At 41.8% G+C, this 22,510-nt stretch overlaps 1 protein-coding gene across 3 annotated transcripts; it reads left to right on the plus strand.

Annotated features, from left to right (window-relative positions):
* The first annotated feature begins 3,136 nt into the window (after window positions 1-3,136).
* On the plus strand, window positions 3,137-19,245 carry LOC121602916 (membralin-like). 3 transcript variants are annotated; one of them, XM_041931671.1, is made up of 9 exons: window positions 3,137-3,292; window positions 4,094-4,368; window positions 4,448-4,530; window positions 4,888-5,037; window positions 5,111-5,730; window positions 5,800-6,137; window positions 6,214-6,271; window positions 16,316-16,399; window positions 19,049-19,245. In XM_041931671.1, exons 2-9 carry the CDS (start codon window positions 4,267-4,269, stop codon window positions 19,228-19,230), a joined length of 1,617 nt encoding a protein of 538 aa, XP_041787605.1. In that variant the 5' UTR covers window positions 3,137-3,292; window positions 4,094-4,266; the 3' UTR covers window positions 19,231-19,245. The 3 variants fall into 3 exon arrangements, with proteins under 3 accessions (XP_041787605.1, XP_041787608.1, XP_041787606.1); XM_041931674.1 differs by having other exon boundaries at window positions 5,111-5,709; XM_041931672.1 differs by lacking the exon at window positions 3,137-3,292 and adding an exon at window positions 3,301-3,794.
* Window positions 19,246-22,510: the final 3,265 nt, after the last annotated feature.

The raw sequence follows: 22,510 nt of genomic DNA on the forward strand, positions 1-22,510 counted from the left end.
TGTAGCATATCTGCTATACAGAACTATTATAGCAGATATAATTAGTTCTATTTCTATATAAATTTAGTTCTATCTAGCAGAGTGTAATCAGTATAATCTGTCAGGATAGGATTGTGCCCATCCAACATCTATCGACTTCTCATTTAAAGAGTTTAGATATGTCTCCCTACACAAGGTGAGGCTTCTAAACTCCAGCGTTTCCAGTAAGAGAAACCCCTTTATGGTTTTTATGATCGGCTGGACGATCAAGTGTTAAATAGACCGCTCGAACAAAGTTTTATTCTACCCTCGACACATGTCAGCGAAACCACGACCCACCACGACGGTACTCGATGTACAGTTGTACGTGATGATCGTTACATGCTCCAATCTGCAATCGTGTTCGCAGTTTTCTATAGCAACAATCAAGGCTGCATACTTCTAGTTATCGGCCGTATCGGGGTGGTCGTTCGTTCCCGGGAACGTTCGCCGCGACACTCATTTTCACTCATTTCATAGCCCTCTAGATCAAAAATTAGAAAAACCGTATAGATTTTGTACTGGCCAACCTAGTGGTACAACCCTGTCCACTCATGAGCGACGAATGTTTTTCGTCGAACGAGTTCGCCGGTATGGCTGATTTACTTTCTACCTCTCTAATTTGAAACCAGCTCTTATTTGATGGTCCCATTAGAGCTGAAATAAGAAAGAGTTGACTGTACTATCACTCATTGGCTGGTATTATTGAATCCGTTCGTAGCGGGAACGTACGGCACTCACATGAAATTCTAGGGATGGCAACACATTTCTTGCGCCCGGTCCTACAACGCCGCGGTGAATAACTGTAGCAACGATTTAGTATTTTAGGAAAATGAGTGTGGGGAAGTACGCCACCGCTACGAACGGATTCAATAATACCAGCCATTCGGCCATATCGGGGTGGTCGTTCGTTCCCGGGAACGTTCGCCGCGACGCTCATTTTCACTCATTTCATAGCCCTCTATGATCAAAAATTAGAAAGATTTAGGTTTTGTTCTGCCCAATCTAGTGGTACAACCCTTTCCACTTATGAGCGACGAACGTTCTTCGACGAACGACCACCCCGATACGGCCGATTATCTGTGTTATTCGAGTACCCGAACAAGGTTGAGTGGTGATCAGCCCGGATAAACGGCGTTCCACTGTAATTCAAAATTTCAAATCAAAATTTGACTTGAGGTACTATCCCATTGAAGACTTTGGAATAGAATTGATACGTTAAAATGCGTTTGACAGCTTTACTTCTTCTTCTTCTTCTTCTTCTTTTTGGCTCATCAACCGTTGTCGGTCAAGGCCTGCCTCTATACCACTTATAGGGTAGGCTTTCCATGACTTCCATGAGGTTCTTTGAGGAAAACTGATTTCTCATGATGTGGAATGAGCGGTTGGCTGCCAGCATCCTTGCGCGCAATTCGGCTTCCATGCTATTGTCGTTCGTGACCTTTGGCCCAAGATAGGTGAATTGTGGGACGACTTCAAAAGTGCGTTCACCTATCTGCACGTCACGCCTACGTAGGTTCTGATTATTTATTGGTAGGTCCGCTGATGTTGCCACCATCAGTTTGGTCTTTGCCTCGTTTATCTGCAATCCGAGGTTCTCTGCCGCCTGCTCGATCCCTTGATAGGCTTCAGCTAAATAGGAGAGCCGTAGACCAATGATGTTTATATCATCAGCATATGCCAGGATCTGGGTTGACTTATAGAAGATGGTTCCCGTAGTCTCCACCCTCGAGTCACAGGCAAAAGGTCCTCAGAGTTTTCCATCCACCGTCACCTGGCAAGTGGCGTTGATCATAGTAATTCTAACTAGCCTTATCAGTTTGGCTGGGTTTCCAAATGAGCTCATAGCGTCATAAAGTTTTACCCTGGCTATGCTATCATATGCGGCTTTGAAGTCAATGAAGAGATGGTATGTGTCGTGTCTGTATTCAGCCATCTTCTCCAAGATCTACCGCATGGTGAAGATCTGATCAGTGGTTGATTTTCCGTTTCGAAATCCTCTTTCATAGTCTACGACGTGCGGAACTAGACGATTCACAAGGCATCGATTCGCTATCGCACACCTCAGTAACAATTTCTCGTAATCTCGTTTTCTAGTCGTACATCTTCATTCTTGACCAGTTCTGCTGCGATTCCGTCGGTTCCGGGTGCTTTGTTATTTTTCAGCCGACGGATAGCTTTTTGAGACTCTTCGATGCTAGGTGGCAATAACGTGACACTATCTGCTAGTGAAGCCTCTAGATGTTCGTTAAACTGGTCGTTGAGTAGTTCATTAAAGTACTGAGCCCACCGAGAGAGGACCTCTGGCTGGTTACTGACCAAATCTCCATCCTGGTTGTGACAGCAGGTTACCTTAGGTACAACGTTGTTTCCGTGACCTGGTATCGTTATTTGAAATAGAAAGACAGGCTTTACGTAAAACTCCGTTCCATTGTTCCGAGTGCGTTATTATTATTTGCGGACCGGATTTTTCTGTCAAATGTGATCAGCGACAGATAAAATCCAAAATTATTCCTTTAATGTAAAAGGGCCTTTATACGAGAAATTCGATTTACATGGTTTGTTCTCGGTCCGTTTTAACAGCTTATCGCGGGGACAACCTGTACTTTTTCAATTTATGGCATGTTTATAGCAAAGAGGGTGATGAACAAGCTTTACTATAAAGCTTAGTTGAAATTTGTGAACATCTTGTGGGAAAACTGTATAGTCTGTGGCACTTGAGATATACTATGGGACTAATCATACATGCAAAATTAACACTTTGTTTTATTTTTAAATTGTATATTGAATTATTTTATTTAACCAATAGTGTTTAATGAAGCATCAAAGCCCTTCATTAATTGATTCTAGCAAAACGAGAATAAAATTCTTAAAAACATAATTGTTGTCCTTTCATATTGATTGTTCATTGCGTTTAAAATGTCAATAGAATTCAATCTCACATAAACTACATCTGAATTTGCAGTTATATGAACAAATATAGTAACGTTTATCAAAAGCTTTGTCCAATAGGAATTGTTTGTTTTGAATCTCTTACCATTCCCATCCGAAAGAACGTACCGCTCCGGATCGGATGCTGTCCATCGCTACCATCACAAATGACGTTTCTCTGGCGAAAAGTAAAAAAACAACACATGAAAAACACATAGCAAAAACAACTTTCAGTACGCAACCCACTGAGTAAATCTAAAGTAAATTATTAGTGCATCCGGGAAGGGGACTAACAGTATTCGAACGTCTCAGCCGATGCAAATGGTGCAGCGGTCATCAGCAGGTAGGCCATCGCGAGCAAACGCTACCCGCGGTACATCCCGCTGAGCTGCTTCAGCACGCAAGGCTCCTGAAAAAAGCCTACGAACGCGAAAGGCCTCCACCAGAAAAGGCCCCCTTCCCTCCCCCTCGTTCTTCAACGTATCGTGCGACAGAAACCAAAGTGGTTCCAAGCCAGACGTTTGCGGTCGGTGGCGGTATCGGTGACGACTGCAGGTCACCGAAACGGTCATTTCTTTGCGCCGTCTCTTGGACTGGGCGACGTTGCTCAAGAACTTGTCGCCTGTGCTGCAGTGGTAGGAGCAGCGGTGCCAGCAGTGTGTGCGCGCTGGTTGTAGCAAAGGAAGGGTGAAGACATAGAGAGAAGCAAAAAAAAAAACACAACAACAAACCATCGATCGAGAGTGTACGAATGTTTTTGATTTGCCCATTTTGCATCGCAAAAACCTGCTGCTTGGTGTGTTGTTTGCACTTGCGACAAACTTGCAGCTGGATAGCTAATTGAGGTAAAGACAAAACAGTGAGAGTTCTAAACTTGGAGTGCGTGAAACAGTGCACACGCACACACACACACACGTACGGCAGCATTTCTAACGGTGATTGTTTATCAGCATGATTACTTGCCATTTGCCGCTGACCGCCGATGGTAGCAGTGTGTGTTTGATTTTAATTAATGTATTCTTGGGCATGATGTTCGATGGAGGTTGTACCTTGCTCTAATCAAAACATTGCCTATCCACTGATACATGTCAATCCACTAACTCCATCTTGTGCCGTTTCTGTTGTGGTTTGTATTTTCTTGCAGGTGCTGCCATAAAACATATCGAACCATTTGGTCTGTACAGTACGGTCTGGCGATAAGACGACAAAGGAGTGCAACCATTACGGCAACCATCGTACGATACATCGCAGAAGCACTGTAAACAATCCGCTGCTGGTGGCCAGCCATACGGCTTAAGCGCACATCCGGCTTGCGAGATGGCAGAACCGAATGCGCTGCCACCGGATGTGAACCCGGAAAACAATCCCATCCCCGGTGCACCGCTAATCAATCCCGGACGGCCAAGAAACAATGTGCAGGTATGTCTGGCCTGTCGTGAACCAAATGTCGTAAATTTAAAACAAAAAGCTTACAATTTTCCTTCCCTATTGCCCACAGAATCCCCTAATAAACGTGCGCGATCGGTTGTTTCATGCGCTTTTCTTCAAAACGGCCATCGCCTACGCCCAAACTATACCACGGTAAGACCAACTACAATGGACAAGGGGACGGAATATTTTGTCTGGCTCTATCGGTTCCGGCTCATTAGCACCGTGAAGGACACACAACACAGTCGGTCAGGTGGAAAGGAAATAGAGCACTGCGCGCTCACTCTGTGCCGCACCTCGATCATTTACGTGTGTGTGTGAGTGCGGTGGTGCATATTTTACTACGATGGCTGAGGTTGCAGTATTATTTAATTCGGAAGAGTGGTGGTCACCATTGACGTCAACCTGGTCAGCAGCGGAATGGAAATTCCAGCAGCAACAGCAGCAGCAGCAGCAAGTGATTGTGTTTGCATATTTGGGTAATTTGTGCGCTTTTCTTCTACCTTGCAGACCGGTGCGGCGGGCAATCGAGCTGATGATGCTGCTGAAAGCGCTCACGGCGTTTTTCATCCTTGCCTACATCCACATTCGCTTTTCGCAAACACCAACAACGTGCCTGGAGCACGTGAAAAATCATTGGCCGCGTGATGGCATTTTACGGTAACCGCAACGCGGGCATGATTAGCCGCCGAAGGTTGTATTAATTGGAGTAAGTCACCTTCTTCCGTTTCAGTGTGGAAATTGCAAGTCTTAGTCAAAGTGAGTACGATGGTAGCAAGCCAGGCTCGGCCGAAATTTTGGACGAAGGTGACGTGAATGTGTTGCGGAATACGCTAAAAAATGGAATGATCAGCATCGATCCTTCGACGACGTTACCGCATGAGGAAGAAACCAATCAAAACGGGGTGGATGTGGTGGTGCAGCACAGTTATGCCAATAGCAGCCCGCTACCAAGCGAAAAGGCACCGTACGGACATGAGCCGATGACGTCGGATCTTTACTCTGCTACGCGCCAGGAGAACGTGATCGTGACCGAAAATCTTACCGGAGTTACAATTGACAGTACACCGTACCCGGGTGGTAACGAGATGGCAGGTAAGGAGTCTGATACAGTACAGAATCGGAAGGAATCGGAAGCATCTCCTGCTGCTGCTGCTGCTACTACTACTAATGCCGCTACCATGCTGGGAGAGACAGAAGCTCAGCCACAGGACAATGTGGTGGTATACACCAATGAGACTATCATGAAGTCGCTCGATCTGCCGTCCGTTTTGGTTGGAGGAGAAGAACTCAAATCGGACGTACCGGTGATGGAAAAGCTGCGTAATGTTGGTACGCAAAATGATCCAACAAGTAATTGCTAATCGTTTTATGTTTACCATATATTAACACTTAACTTATTTTGTTTACCTCCCATTGCAGTGCTCTCGGCCGATCAGTACATTGTAGAATATTCGCTTGAGTATGGATTTTTGAGGCTGTCTGCCGCTACCCGTCAACGGCTAAACATTCCCGTTGCGGTCGTTCGGCTCGATCCGCAGGTGAACAAATGTTTCGGGGACTCGTTTAGTCGGCTGATTTTGAAGCATTTCCTCGGCTACGATGACATACTGATGGCATCGGTAAAGGTGCTAGCCGAGCAAGAAGACAACAAGGGCTATCTGCGGAACGTGATCACCGGTGAGCACTTCCGGTTCGTGTCGGTATGGTGGATGGGGCGCGGCTCATATACGGCAGCATTTTTCATCATGGTGCTTTTTGTAAGTTTCTATATTTTCTATTTGTTTCGCGATGGGATCCATACTACTGTACGTTTGTTTACATCTTTCATTTTAGACAATTTCAATTTCCATGCTGTTGCGCTATTCACATCATCAAATATTTGTATTTATAGGTAAGTAATTTTTTTATACTATTGGTTAAGGCTTTGGCGCGCTTAGACGATCTAAAAGCGATTTTAGGTATTATTTTACTCGCCAGAGGATTATCATAATTTTAATTAAATGATATTCTCATCGGCGTTACATTTTATAACACTGTCATTTTTATGAAAGTATTCATTATGATCTAAAAATAGAAATCATTAACATTTTTTACTAAATCTGCGGCCTTTTTTGACGTCGTTTTTGGACCATTCCTACTGAATATATATATTTTTTATCTTGTTTTTTTCTGGTATGTTTTATGGATAATACATTTTAAAGCAACAACAGCTTATTATGGCTACTACAAGTGTAATTCCACTCCCAAATGATCCACAAATTAATAAATCCACAAAAGTTTTAGTAACAATTTCAGGTTGAGTTGGTAGGGCCAATCAAGATTGCTGGCAACTAATTTGATTACGGCAAGTAATAATGTAATTGTAGTTTTTTTTGCATATCAGCAATACAAAAGTTTATGATTTTGTAAAGAGCCGTGACTTATTCATTATACAGTAATAGCGGATGCTACAAGTTGAGTTATTTCCATCAACTGCCGCACTAAATTAATACGCGTTTTTTGGGACACTTAATGCAAGAAAGTTGATTTTTTTATTAATAACAAAAACATTTCAATCATTTTCTAAAATACGAAAACAAAGGAATTGGTTAAAATATTTGTAAAATTTTCAGTCAGCATTTTAGCTAATTTCGTGTTACTTGAATCAGCGTTTTCTGGTATATGTTCCTGGTTTAAAAAAGAAAAAAATCCGTAAAATATACCCGTCTGTAATATGATTACATAATGGAAGCAATATTTCCAACCTGTGTTACTACCGGGAATAGTCAAAGTTTAGAATTAGTCTATTATTGAACCGCGGGATTTTAGGTAACAAATTCATTATATATTCCATCTCTTGTACAATATATTATTAGCTTTAATTCTATTTGTTTAATAATTTTTATTGATGTTAAAAAACATATATTGTTGATATTTCCATTGATTAAACCATCAACACTGGGAATTAGAATCCAATAGTACATTAGTTTGGTTTACTACATATTTACTTTGCGCGATTATTTCGGCGATACTTCGGAATGGAATAGCATATTAATTGTGTGTGATGTATTGGGAACTTTTTTATTCAATTTGTTTTCCAATAGCTGTATCGCTTTAAAACATCTTTGTGGTTATTGTACCTCATTGTCTTTATATGGAAATCATGAGTATCCCATTTGCTACCCAGAGCGGTGATGTTGTTGACATATGTTTTAACTATTTTTTCTGAATTTAAAACTGAAAAAATGTACAGTTTTTCATCATCCTCCATTAGTGAATTTCACGCTACAAGTGTATGGTATGGAGGAACAACGAAAAAATATAACTCAATGCGTAATATATTCAACAATGTATGCTCTCGAATTACAATTACATGTATCACTCAAACCACAAACCCCCTTTCGTCATCATACATTTTGCAGCCTCTCATATGATGGATGATAGCGAGCCTTGTTGGTGTTGTTGTGGCGTGATACGCAAAATTATAATTGAGTTTCAAAATCTACTGGGAAATAACGTGATTCGATGCGATTCGCGTTCATTTCGCTAGTGACAAAGTATTTTCCTTTTTGTAGAGAGAACATTAAAATCTGATTTCAGTGCATTTGCGCATCGGTTCTATTGACTTTTGATTTGTGTGAAGTGATGCGCGGAACAGGTTTGTGAAGTGCAGTTTGTGGAAAAATTGTGAAAATGATTATTCAGAAATTCATTTAAATTTAATGATTGTTAATGATTTAATGATTTATTGAGTGTACTGTACTATAGATTGTACAGAACCTAACATAGGCTTGTTGACTGTGTAAATATTTCAATTTATATTTTCGATTAAATCATCGTTTACGTTATATGAAATATATAACCTCTTCAATGGTATATTTTTATTGATGGTTTAGATTTAGATTTTTTTGCATTAATAATAGCATAGGAGGGTAGGGAGAGTCAGTCCAAATAAGTGTTTGTTTTTATGTTACGATACAGAATAAAGTATATTCCTGTTTGAAATCCCCGCGTTTGCTCCTGCTACGCATTATTTAATTCTGATGGTAACGTTGAGCCTGAGGACACAGAGCAACTTTATGATTGAAGCTCTACCTAAAGGCAGATAGTATATGTATCAGCATTGTTTTGCTCCAATTATAACGATACGCGTATAATCTAACAATTCATATGTTTGTGAGTGTTACACTAACCTGTAGTGACCATGGGTTGAACTAGTCCGTTGGCAGCCGACAGCATTTTCCCCTTATGCTTTTGACAAACGATTACATGACTCAACGAAGATTCGCGCCAATAGGAGAATTTCAACAAACGATGGCTATTTTATCTTCCATCGGATACCTTTTCCATAATAAGCGAATAACAAGTACCGTCCAACGTGACCTCTTTCCCGCTGCAACACTGTTAGCCGACGCAACGAAGGCACACCGAAACCGAGTGTGGCTCAAATGTCTGACACAAAATGAACTGTCCTTTCTTCCCCCGTTTTGATTGTTGTTATTCCTGCTGGCTGGTCTAGCTCCACCTGTGTATGTGTGTGAGTCCGATTTTCCACTACCTTTTCCATCGGTACTGGGTGCTACCGTAGTTCGTTTTTCACACCCAAGTGTAGCATGTCCTTTTACACAATCAACCTGTGCTATCCTAGCTCCGCACCGTCGTCGTCTTCGCTGCTTGCTGTCGCCTATCCGACACTTTCCTTTTCCATCACCTTGTCGTTATTAAGCAGCAGCAGCAGCAGCAGCAGTAGCAACAGCAGAGCAATAAGCGATGCTCCCACAGCCCCGGCAAAAAGGATCCCAATGGTGCCCTTCGGTCGATAATGATGTGACACACTGAATAATGACGTTGACGAGACATCCTCTTCGTGCACCCTTACATACACACACCTTACCTTACCAGGAATGGCGATGGTGAAATAATAATCGGAGCTTCGTAATGGTTCGATTGTGAGAAACAGATATTAGCTGCTAGGGGTAACCAGGAATTGATTGGTTATCATCGGGGCCGGGGGCTCGGGCGCGCGCGCTGCACTCTCTGTCGAGCAAGTTCCCCGTGGGCGGCAAGAAGAAAGCGTTTTGCAAGCGTGAGTAGGAGTGTGAATCCGTAAGAATCGTAAGGGGTTTGGTAATACTAAAATGCGCAAGCACTCCATGTATTCAAATGAAGTCGTTCTGCCGCGCGGAAAGGATAAACAATGAAGCTGTGTTTTACAGGTAATAAATGAGCCGTTCGATATTCATATGATGATTGTGTGGAAATTACCATGTGGTAATTTTTAAGCTACCGCCAAATAATCAGCCATGCAAAGGGAATGTATGCAAAGCTTATGCTGCTTTAATTGATTGAAATGTTTACATCAACATAAGGTAATTTTTGTTGTTGTATATATCAAGCATGTTTCAGCGGCTAGGAATTAAAAATAAAATGAAATAAAGACATAAACATGTTCATATGTAATCACATCATATTAGTTAGAATATGGCAGTCAATGGTGCCAGACGGGGCTTGATCGGAACGTTCTGCGTCAGTCTCAGATGCTTAAATAAAAGTTATGTGTTTGAATCCGTTGTGTTAATGCCAAATTTTGTATAACAAAACAAATCGTGCCGAATCTGACCGTTGTGCAAGCGAAGACGACAATTGTGTAATTAAATTTGACAGATTAGCTTACACCATCTGACCTGTGATCCAGTGGTAGACAGCGTTGTCTTTTCAAAACGACTATTGTTATAATCAAATGGACAGTTGTTTATTGGACTGGAAACCCTGTATTCTCAAATATTCAAATTTATTGAACGTTTGCTATGTTGTCCTAGAATTACTGAAACATTCTAGTGAATCGGTTGTACTTAACACTAGGTTTACGGGCTAAAGCTAAACGTTGACGTGAAATACGTAATATACCTTTGACTTAATCTCGATATTTACTAATTGTAAATTTATATCAACATTTTGTGAGTTAGTAGTATACAGGATTTTTCAAGTTTCTTTCGAAAGTTTTTTTTTTTACCGAGTACAAGAAGTTATGTCACATCACTCTGATATTTCATGTCCAACGTAATAATTTTTAACACTTGAACGGGTTGCTTCACCATCGTTTTTCATCGGGGTTTGAAGCCGGATCGCATCATCCGTTAACAGTGGAAGTGTTGAAAATCATGCTGAAGAAATTGAAAAAAATTGCCGGGTTTACCGAGTCACTCTCGAATGTGCACATAATTATTCACCGCAATCAAGATGTTTTTCAACAGCTGTCAAATGGTGTATTTGCTTCATAATGAAATTTCAGTTTTTACACATGATTTTCAACATATCACAAATAACTGACAAACTCAATCCATCTTGAGTCGTGTTCAAAATCATGGATAGTGCACACGAGAAAAACTTCGGACTCATTGACTCCGAGTCCGGATCAGACTGATTCGGATTGATCAGTACTGATTCGGAGTCAAATCCAGTTATGATCCGGAGTCGGAGTCATATTTTGCGCACCGGAGTCGGACTTGATCCATGATTCCGCTCCAGATTACCCATAACTAGTGCACATAGACACCCACAACTAGTGCACATTGGGAAGTGGCTTGGAAAACCCTGTAAATTGGCATGACACGTTATGTGGAAAGCAAAGCAAGGACACGTAATTTCGATGAAACTACTTTTTCATGATTTTAAACTAATCCTACCTAGTGTAAACCTAGTGTTAAAGAAAAGCTTTACCACGAGTACAAATGGATGTGCCCGCGACTAGGTCAATTGTCTTTTTATGACCGAAAAATGTGTAGTACTATTTTGCCTAATACAGTCCAGGAAGTGGAGATTCCTGGTTACATTATTTGATGTGACGACTAAATGCTAAAATAACACTCCTGAAGTAGAAAGCTTATTACTTACTTGACAAAAACAACGGCGAAAGACGATTCATATAATTTTGGTCGCATTGCTTTTGCTTTAGCTCTAGTCGTATTAATTTGGCGGCACGTTTCGTTACTGTCCAAGTTATCTTCGTACATACCGTTCCCAAAATTCCCCCGAGAGTGATCGGTCGGCATTTTTTCTGTGCCAGTTTCCTAAAGGCCGGTAACGATCCTAGATACCTCCATAGAAGTGTGCGTGTGTGTGTTGCTGCGTGTTGTTCACATATGTGTATGTAACTATGCTTGGGAACAGTCCTTCCCGAAACGGGTGAATTATCATCGCTTTCAGTTACGGTGTTTTTCTTTTTGTGCTTTGTTTCACTCTCCTCGTTTGCTCTGGATCGGTTCGCGTTTACGGCTTGTTTACACTCGAGCGTCGTAAATATGACTTCTGCCGAAATAAGTGTGTCTATCGCACGCAATACCAAAACCCTCCTCCACGAGCAGACATGGGCGTATGTAACAACCGAAGCTTTAAGCCGCCCCAGTCAGCCGCCGACCCAGGGCCACCCTTGGAGTCGATTTCGATCGCTTTAAGATTTCATCTCAATGCGTCCATCGATGGCCGTGCTGCCGTGCCAGGAATGGGGAAAAAGGTGTGCAAATGGTCAACTTTTATGTCGTCGGTGGGTGGGGCTGGTTAAATACGTCGATCCCCCTACACACATGTATGTCCTTGTTGTTTGTTGTCTCGGTTAACCAACGGCTTACAAAGGCCCTGTTTACGGGCAACATCAGTAATACAAAGCCGATGCCGCTGGGGTTCTTCTCACACCGGTTCCACAATCTCCATTGTTTGGTATAATGGTGGTGTTTTGTTGCAGTTGTGTGTTCCGTTGTGTGTGTGTGTGTGTTTGTGTAGATGTGGAAAATAAAACTTTTCCCATCCGCTTACCACTTCCGCACACGTGTGGTGTTCCGTTCACTTCCTTCATCTATCGGTTGCAGTCAGGTGCGCGGCGGAAGGATTGATAAGCTGACCATGTGAAGAAAGATAGAGAGATAGATACGTGAAGGGGCGACAAACGAGATAGCACATACTGTTTATGTCCGCTGGCCGTTGTTACCGCAAGGTGAGAGAAAGTGCGACGGATCTTTGATAAAAGGATTCGTATCCAATATGTTACCATGAAAATGTAGCCAAAGTGAATTGAAAGTGAAACATGATAGCCGTTTGACATGAATGTATGTAATTAGGTTGTGTGGCCTGTTGTTTACGTGTCTTCATGGATGGCGCTATTTTCCTTTTTTGTGTATGTACCACCCTCCCCTCGGCACGACCTGCCACGTGGTTCTATTGTCTTCCGTATTCCAGTGCTCCTTTCAATATTATCCATCCTCAACTTTGCGGAGCCTTTTTATCTATCCGCACATGACCGCACCGTGGCCGAGGCAGGTGCTGTCCGATTGGTGTAATGAACCACACCGTTTCCCATCCTCCCTTTCGGTCGGTACTCCAAAACCACCAAAGTATCGTTTGGTTTTTGGTGTGGGCCGAGGAATCACTAACCATTTGTTTTCGTCCACCCATTGGACCCCATCCGTCGATCCGTTGCCTGCACTAGTTTGGCGCGGTGTATCGTTGGTGTTCGGGGTTCGGTTATTGGATCATCGGACATCTCCAGGTACTGGGTTTTTTTTGTATCTTGTTTTTTGGGATTCGCGGCGAGGGGGAGGGGGGGAGGGGGTGTGTGTGCTCGAATGGGCCGAATTTATCGATACACATATATCATCGAAGTGGTGGAGCGATGTTTTAGGCGCTTTCGAGGGTTCATTTTATCCCTTTGCATGGAAACATGAGAGAGCCGTATGGATCCATGTCAGTAATAGTTTGTGTGTGATCGTTGAGATTGATAAATTTTGTGCCACTTTATTGAAGCTTGACTGGGGATATGCACCAGTTATTGTATAACAATGAGATTGTACGCAATAAAATAGTTTAAAAAATTAATACATTTCAACACGTATGTATCCTGCATTAGTAATTTTATACACTGTTGTAATCCGGGAGTAATCTTGTGACGAGATGAGCTTTCTAGGTGATGCATACAGTTAAATATAATGAGTGCACCTTAATAAAATTTAATGAGGCACCTTTTTCAGTTTTTCGTGCAAATATTATGATATTTTAAATTATAAAACCCCTGCAATATTATTGAAATCACAGTTTTGACAAGTTTCTCTTCTTCTTTGGCACAACAACCGTTGTCGGTCAAGGCCTGCCTGTACCCACTAGTGAAGTGAGCTTGGCTTTCATTGTTACTATAGCAGGATAGTCAGTCCTACGTATGGGAGCACAGTCTATTCGGAGCTTGAACCCATGACGGGCGTGTTGTTAAGTGGTACGAGTTGACGATTGTACCACTGGACCGGCCCAACAAGTTTGGTTCATATAAAATTAAACTGGTCAGCCTTTGTGTTTTTACAAGGTCATATATAGACGATTTCCCAGAGATACGGTACCGCTTATACGCGTATTCGTAGATACGCGATTTTCTAAATTTGACAGTTCTTTGAGCAAATTATATTGATTTGGCGCATCGATTGTAGTATAATTTCCCTTTCGATCGAATATTAAAAACTATTTCAAAAAAGGTTCAAAGTGTTCTTAGGCCTCTTTTCGTTTTAAGATTGTAGGCTGAAATTTCAGTCTATCAGCTGTTTGCATTGTATAGCAGTTTTCAAGGATCTATCAACGTGGGTATAACATACAGATGGCCTTATCCCAAGGTTTGTATCGCTTCTATTTCTGCATGAAGATTTTAAGAGTGTTTTGTGTATTCGTCAAGCTACCAGAAAGCCAGTGTTGAGCAAATGTTTGAGCACCTTTGGATAAATGAAAACACAACCTTGTATTGCCAATTTTCCGTGCAGGTACTCGAATCTAATTCTAGCTTTGAGGCTGAAATATTGTAGACTGAAAATCGCTGGCTAATTTTGTGTGTCGATTTGTATGGAGTAAGGATTTGTCTGGAGTGATTACATGATTCAGCTTCCAACTGTCAAACTCCATATAAAAAAGCTGACTATAATCTTGAAGGGCCCCATCATCCGTCAGAATCATATCAAATAATTAATTAAGTGGCTAAAACCACCCTCTACTTGCAAAATTATACGAAAATTAGTGATATTTTGGCAGCAAATCACGAGATTTGCCTTACGCGGTATATTGCGGCCGTTTTCGGTCTCCATTATCCGTGGATCTCGGGGACCGCCTGTATCTATGTCCAATAACTTAAAATTTTGAAAGATTGTTAGACTTGTTGGACCGAACATGAGTTTTACACGGGGAATTTGTGGCTGGAATAAATGGTGGAACAGTGACTATGCTTCCAAAATCCAAATGCTTGATTATTGTAAAAAAATCAAATCTGGAAAAGGCAGTTTAAAATATAATGATAACTAGATGCTTTAATCTACGGGAAAATGATTTGCTTGTGTTTATTTTATCGCCACAGCTTATATTTTTAGTATTCTGGTATAATTGGGTACATTTACTGACTCATGCTTTTTCAGACTCAACATTAATTTCTTAAGAAACCTTCTACATCTCATGATAAAAGCGGTAACAGTGCCCATAAAACACATAAACCAACTCAGCAGCGCCAAAAAGATCTTTTTGTAAATTCGGGTGGATTCACAACCATAGGCAAAATATTTTGATTATTTTTTTATTTACTATTATGGTATCGTGCCTCCATGGTCTAAATACACAACTAATGTCTTATAAACTATGAGTTCCTAAAATTAGACGTAATGCAGTCTCGTATGATCCCTAAATACTAATACACTAAAGGACAGGTCTATAAAATTTGAAAGTAAATATAAATTTTCTGACATCAATAACAACGGATCCCTAGCACAGAAAAGACGATAGCGAAAATCAATTATTAAAAATTGTCGAGTTCTTAAAGGTCTAGTAGGGACATAAAAATTTACATTACTTAGCAATAGAAGCGAATAGCGTTGATAAAAGAAGCCGGATTCTTGGTCTCTTAATTTTGATCTTCTTTCTCAACAACATTTAACTACTATTTGGTGTAAACGTCCTACGCGGACATGCCGGCCTATTAAGGCTTTCAAGACTTTTTTAAATACTACGTAGCCGGATAGTCAGTCCTTACTGCGGGGGGACGGGTCCATTCCGGGCTTGAACCCATTACGGACGTGTTATTGAGTCGTTCGAGTTGACGACTGTACCACAGGACCGGACCGCCTCAATAACATTTAAATCATTCCTTATTATAAAAAAGTGTAAATAAATAAAAAAATTAATATTATTTATAGTAACTATACCTCTAATTATACTTCAATTGACATACAACTAAATTTAATTCGTTTAAACTGGGGTTTAAATACCTTGATATACCTACGTACGTGATAACAACTATGAAACCATCTCGTAAGAAATTGTTGCTCATTTCTTAAAATCACGTTAAATTCACACCAACAGATTGGCATGTGATATCTAAAAAAATGAAAAAGAATAGCTCATAGAAAAGGGAAAACTAAAGGTAGTAAATAAAGATCACGATAGAAGGACTCGGTGTTCCGTGGTACAGTCATCAATTCACACGACTTAACAACATGCCCGTCATGGGCCAACCCCCGTAGTAAGGACTGAATCTCCAGTCTCTTGGTACTGGCTAAGTATCGAACTGTTATTTAGGACGGCATGTTTGTGTAGCACCACATTACGCCAAATAAAAGAAGACCGACAACGGGCGTCAAAAGAAGAAAAAAATCGATAGACTCTAGCACTGAACTATTTAAAATTAATCTCCAATTGCAAATTCTCCAAATGCAAATTGCAAATAAGTCTTTAATTATAATTTGCCATCCTGAGCAGAGTCTATATAATTTGAATTTTGAATTTGAAGACAACATATCAAAATGGGTTAAACTTAAATAATAAATTTGAAATATTGCAAAATTGTAACCAATACTACCAAACTAGATAATAATATTGCATTAAGTTATAAACCCAAAAATACAACAGTTAATTGAAAACCCCTTTTTTCGATGTCTTCTTCTTTCAGTGGATTTGCTGCAAATGCTGGAGTTCAACATACCGGTCCGGTTTCCTGCCGCTCCGTTGCTGACCGTTATTTTGGCATTAGTCGGTAAGTAGCTTTGTGTTTGTATTATTTGCTATAAACGCCGAAAAAACTGAATTATGCTATAGAACATATTCTACACAGATATTTGAATTTGTTACATATTTGTTTTACCGTCTGTGATACAACTTTTATAGAACATTCAACTGCAGCACAGTTTTACCAATGATTCAAGTTAATCAGAATTACCATACAGTAAAGCTGCTTTGCAGAGTGTTACCATCGAATCGGTGCAGATATTTTTAGCTGCATCAGCGGCTAGCACCAAAAATGGACGTAACAACTACTAATTGTTTTGGTAGTGGGTATGAATCCGATTAAGCGTCCTTACCATTTGTAAATCCTGACCAGTGCCCGGGTATATTAGTGTCCATTGGTCAGGTATGGTAACTTTTCTCACAGCAGCGCATCCATTTGTGGATTTAGGCTTCAATCACTCTGGGAGTGAACCTTGTCTCGTTGCTGGCCTCCCGCCGTACTCCAATCCTACCTTCATCTCCGGTAGTCAAGCCGGCTAAGAGAGTAAACCCATTAGAGAACCGACGTGTAGGCCTGCGCTTCCTATGCCGTGCTCATCTATCGCCAGGCTCGCTAGTGCCCGGGAGGTGATAAAAGGGTTGCACAAGGAAGTTAGGGGCATATTTTCGGATCAAAAATCGGCACACAATCCGGCTTCATCCCTCGTGCTGATTGATGGGTTGAGCTTTTTGCGCCGATGGCGGCTCTTTGACCGTACATTGATGAGCATGGTGGGAGGGGGGTGTACATTTTAGAGGTACTTACGCTTACTTTTTCACCGTTCACTTGACATTCGAACGGTTCTGCAGCAATGAACCGTACAATTTGAATGTTCCAATGATGCTTCCAATCGCGCCTGTGGATCGAAGCAATGCGGTTATCATTTGTACTAATAGGCGAATTATGTGTACTGGCGATGCATTCGCAAGAACAAAGCATTGCCAGCATAGCGACACGAACACGAATGGGGCTTGGGACATTCCAGTGGCATTTCGGTACGCAGCGTGTGATGTGCGCGAACTGCAAATGAATAATACCGTTCCGATCAGCGTGCAGTTCTCTCTGCGAGCGCTACGTTTCCGTCTTGACTCATTCCTCGGGTATTGGCTTTCCGAGGGCACATACATTAATTACGTTCGATATTGATTGATAGATGAGTTCCATTCAAATTTATTATCCATCATTCTTTGTTGAATGTGATACATTTAATATACATATATGTATATATTGAGGCGTGTATGCTTCCCGTTCATCGCGGTCGGAAGTCGTCAGTGCATGGGTATTGCTCGCTGGCCGCGTTCTGTTTGAAACCCCACCAACATTGGAGTGTAAAGAGTCGTGGAAAATTGTAAAACAGCAGAAACATTGAATGAATGGTTGTGTCAATTTTACGCGCCTAGAATGTCAACCACGTAGCAAAGATACACGGCGACCACCAAAGGTGTACGAGCTTCACGGGTTTTGTTGGGTTTGCCGTTGAATCGAACGCAGATATTGGGATTGAAGATGATGGTGATAATCGAACGAGACTCACCTTTGTGCGAATGATAACGTGCGTGGGTGAGCTGATGAGTTGGATTTCTTTTCGTACATTTTCACATCCCTCCATCCACTTAGCGAAGAAGTATCGTCGTCCTGATGGAGCATGGAATTTAAATGAGGAAATTACTAATGTCATTTCGTCTGTCGTTTGAAGGCGGCTTTTCTGTCGTGACCTACCATTCATCTCTCAGCACACATCATTCCCCTTGCCTGGCCAACGTGTGCGCAATGCTATGCATTTTAAAAGCAGTCGGCAGATGCTTTTCCCCACCCACGCCACGGAGAAATGGGACAGGAAATGAAATGATATTTAATTTCGAATCTGTTGCAAGCCACTGCGCACACATATGCCGTTGGCGAATTGTAATGTTTCACGCTGAATGCTGAAATCGATTCGAGCAGGGAGGCGTCTGGTGGTAGCTTAAAATCTCTAAATGATTGATGAACTTCATCGGAACGCACTGCGAGAGATCGGTTCAGGTTTCAGTGGACACGTGTAGAGTGGGTAGTTTTTAGCTTCTTTTTTTCGTTGATGTTGTCGCCGTCGTTGCTGTGTGCCGATTCTATTGTTGTGGTTGATGTATGCTACTTGTTGTACATTTGTGTACACTTCGCTCTGGAGGGTCAAAAGTACTACACATGACTCCACTTCCGACGATCAAACTTACACCGAAACGACGTATGGTTGCCAAACAGCGCGACGGGAATGGTCTCCCGGCAAATGGGCAAACTAATAACTTCAAATGTATTTACTTTTCGTTGCTGAAATCCGCCCGGTGGTTCGGCCGGAATCGCCACTTCCACCATTTGATCCCGCGTGACAGGGAGCCCGAGCGATAATTAGATTCATGGGTGTGTTCACGTCTGAGCGCGGCATTCCTTCATTGTCCCCGGCGGTGGCTTCGACGCTTCGGACCAACACTAACAGCCGCACAGAGAAGTGCATAAATACATCAAACGGACTGTCAGACTTTAGCGAATGGTATTTGCGTGCTTGCCTTTCCCCGTCACTGTGCTGGGTAGACCGTTGTTGGGAGCGAATGAACGACTGTTCCTACCGCCGTTTTATAGAAATTAATGTATGTAACGCTCTAGTTTCAGCTTACACCTGCCCGTTTCCATGTCGCAACGGCCGGCACACGGGGCGGGTGGGACTGCAACGGAGCGCGAATAATCCGTACAAATTGATGTGGAATAAATCTGCCCTGGCTTTAGGATTTTGGCGGCATGAAGGAGGGGGCGATGATCCCGCAGCCTCAACTGGTTGCGTGGGATGATTCGAAAGATAGTGGCTTAGCAAAATCAGATGAACTAATTTCTTTTTTTTTGTCGTGATTTAATGACGACGTAATACACGGGTTGGGTGATATTTTTGATATAGTATAGTAATTATTCACGTGAAGGTTTATTATGCATACGACATATTTTGGACGAGTTTGTTTTGGTGGTGTGTTCTGTGTTATGTGTGTTCTTGAAGTTTACGTCAAATGCACGGCTTCATTAGGTTACGAGTACTGCAAAAGGGTCCTGGTTTAAATATTAAATCACGAAAAGTCATGTATTGGAAACACAATATCCTCGCAAAAATTAACCCAATCAGCATTACACTGGGTTATGGTGTATAGGGTTATAGTATTCGTAATTTTATTTTACGAAGACTTTGAACCCGATGACTAACACGAGGATCTGACATCTGGAGTTGCACTATATCTACGTTAGCGGAATTTGGGGCAAGCGTGTCATCTGAAGTATTTCATGTTCTAACTCACTGAAACCTGAATATAAAAGGCCGATTTAAATCTTATAGCCATTTGATACGTATTTTCTCACATATAACTAAGTGTCAGTCGATATAAGTGCAAACATAACTGTTTTTGAAGCTTTTTAAGAATGGTCGAAAAATACGTGATTTTTTGGGGCCATTGGGAAAGTTTGCTTAAGTTCGCTAGTACCCGCCGTACACGCTTTGTAATATCAAGTGCTCCAATGGTGCTATCATCTGCAACGGTTGTCTTATACATAAAATTGTTTCTTGTCATCAGAAGCGGCTGTGCTATTATCTGCAACGTTTGTCATAATAGTAAGACAATATTAGCATATTCGAGCTAGCGGATACATACATATGATGTATGAAAATGAAAAGAATATGCAACAAAAGGTAGGAAAATGACGTGATATTTAATGTGAAAATTATTTACACTATTTTGCTAGTACCTTTTTCATTATATCATATGCTGAGAAGCTCAATATTTTACAATTATTTTCATTTAGATTCTTTTGCCGTTTTGTTATATTAGCTGACTAGATTAGTTCGATTAAGCCGGTCTCGTAGTACAGTCGTCAACCCGTACAACTTAACAACATGCCCGCCATGGGTTCAAGCCCCAAATGGACCGTGCCGCCATACGTAGGACTTGACTATCCTGCTATGGGGGGATCAATAAGTCACTGAAAGCCAAGCCCACAAGTAGTTGTGGTACAGGCAGGCCTTGACCGACAACGGTTGTTGAACCAAAAAGTAGTAGTAGTAGATTAGTTTGATTACTGGGCTAAGTAACGCTTTTCCTGTGAGCTACTTAACCCCATGGCGAATGCCAAAGCAAACTCTGATGTTGAACCGATACCGGTTCTGGAACTAAATACAAACTCATACCGTACGTGGAATAGATCCAGAACTGTACCTGTACCTCTTACGCTCATGAAACGAATCGTGAACCTGTCTCGATCGAGGAATCGATACATTGCCTATTCCGACGTTATAATGGCGTATAAATTTATTTTCGAGCAGTTGTTGATATTTTAAAATACTAAATGTTTATATTTATGAAAATCTATCGTATGCCCTGCAACTTATGTTTCTCAAATTAATGTCCAGACGACGCCTGGGTAAAAGTAGTTATTTAATACCAACAAGTCATCAAAACCCCGACAAGATGAGCTTTGCACGCTTATGACTAGTCTATTAGATACTTTAATCGTTTGGAAGGCTAAGCATCAATAATACTTCGCCCTTGAAGTCACATCGAAGTGTCTTGCTCCATGCTTGCGTTCACTCACAAACGAACCAGTCTGCTGCACTGAACCATTCTGCCAGATTATGCAAATTAAATTTGTTCGATCAATTTCGTCAACTCACAAACAAACGAAATCCGGCAAAATATTCATCCTCCATCGCTAGTCCCGTGTGTAGGAAATGCATCGAGCAAAATGAAGCGCGGGTGACCAGCTCATGGCTGCAGCGCGTCTCAAAGTGTATGAGTGTGTGTGTGTGTGTGTGTGTGTGTGTGTGTGTGTGTGAGAGAGAAAGAGAGAGAGAGAGAGAGAGAGAGAGAGAGAGAGAGAAAAGTATGTGTGACGTTTCTGGCACATCGAGTGTAGACAAACCAATTTTCCGGCTTCGTTTGGGGTCAACCGGAGCGACGGGAAACCGGATTATTGAGGTGTATCTGCTTGCGGGGCAGTACTACATAATGTATCGACTGTGGATGTGACGATGACAGGGACATACCACCCCTGCTCCCTTCACTACTTCCCCGTGGACGATGTGTGCTCTTTATCTTGTATCCTGACTCCTTCAGGACCAGATCGCCACAAATCGACCAGAATGCCACAAGTGGGAAATCTGGCTGTGAAGACACTTTGCAGCAGGACGCAGGATGAGTCAGTGTGAGGATTGAATAGAGACAGAGGGGCGGATAACGAACGCCCGGCCAAGGCGAAGGCACAGCTTTAAAGAATTGATTTTCAATGAATATGATGATGTGTATAATCTGGCAATGGAAATTTATGCGCATCGTCAAGTGACACATCGTCTTAGTCGCGCATGAGTTGGAAGGCAGCCCCTGCACCTTTGGGTAAACGTGCACGTGCCGGCCGTGCCATACCGGTGGAATGTAAAGTTTTTGGGCTGGAGAATTTATTCATAACTTGAATGCCGGCAGTGAGTGTGCGGAGAGTTTGCAAGGCGAAGGAGCCAATTATGGAGTCGTGATCATGTGGCAATTGACGGGCGCTCATGTTTAAACGGTTTGCTCGGAGCTAAGTAAAGCTGCGTCCATGTGAAAACGTAATCATTTTTGAATTAATATTCTGATTTAATCGCATTTCACTGTTTTGTAATTTTTTAGGACAGTAATACATAGAATAAAATTATTTTAGCTATTTTAGATCAGTGCTAAAAAAGTAAGCGTGTGTGTGTGTGTGTGTGTGTGTGTGTGTGTGTGTGTGTGTTGTGTGTGTGTGTGTGTGTGTGTGTGTGTGGTGTGTGTGTGTGTGTGTGTGTGTGTGTGTGTGTGTGTGTGTGTGTGTGTGTGTGTGTGTGTGTGTGTGTGTGTGTGTGTGTGTGTGTGTGTGTGTGTGGTGTGGTGTGTGTGTGTGTGTGTGTGTGTGTGTGTGTGTGTGTGGTGTGTGGTGTGTGTGTGTGTGTGTGTGTGGTGTGTGTGTGTGTGTGTGTGTGTGTGTGTGTGTGTGTGTGTGTGTGTGTGTGTGTGTGTGTGTGTGTGATATAACTAAATGGAACGGAGCGGCTAATAGAGATGAAAAGCACGAACCGATTGA

The sequence above is a fragment of the Anopheles merus genome, unplaced genomic scaffold (genome assembly GCF_017562075.2).
Source record: "Anopheles merus strain MAF unplaced genomic scaffold, AmerM5.1 LNR4000706, whole genome shotgun sequence".
Lineage (NCBI taxonomy): Eukaryota > Metazoa > Arthropoda > Insecta > Diptera > Culicidae > Anopheles > Anopheles merus.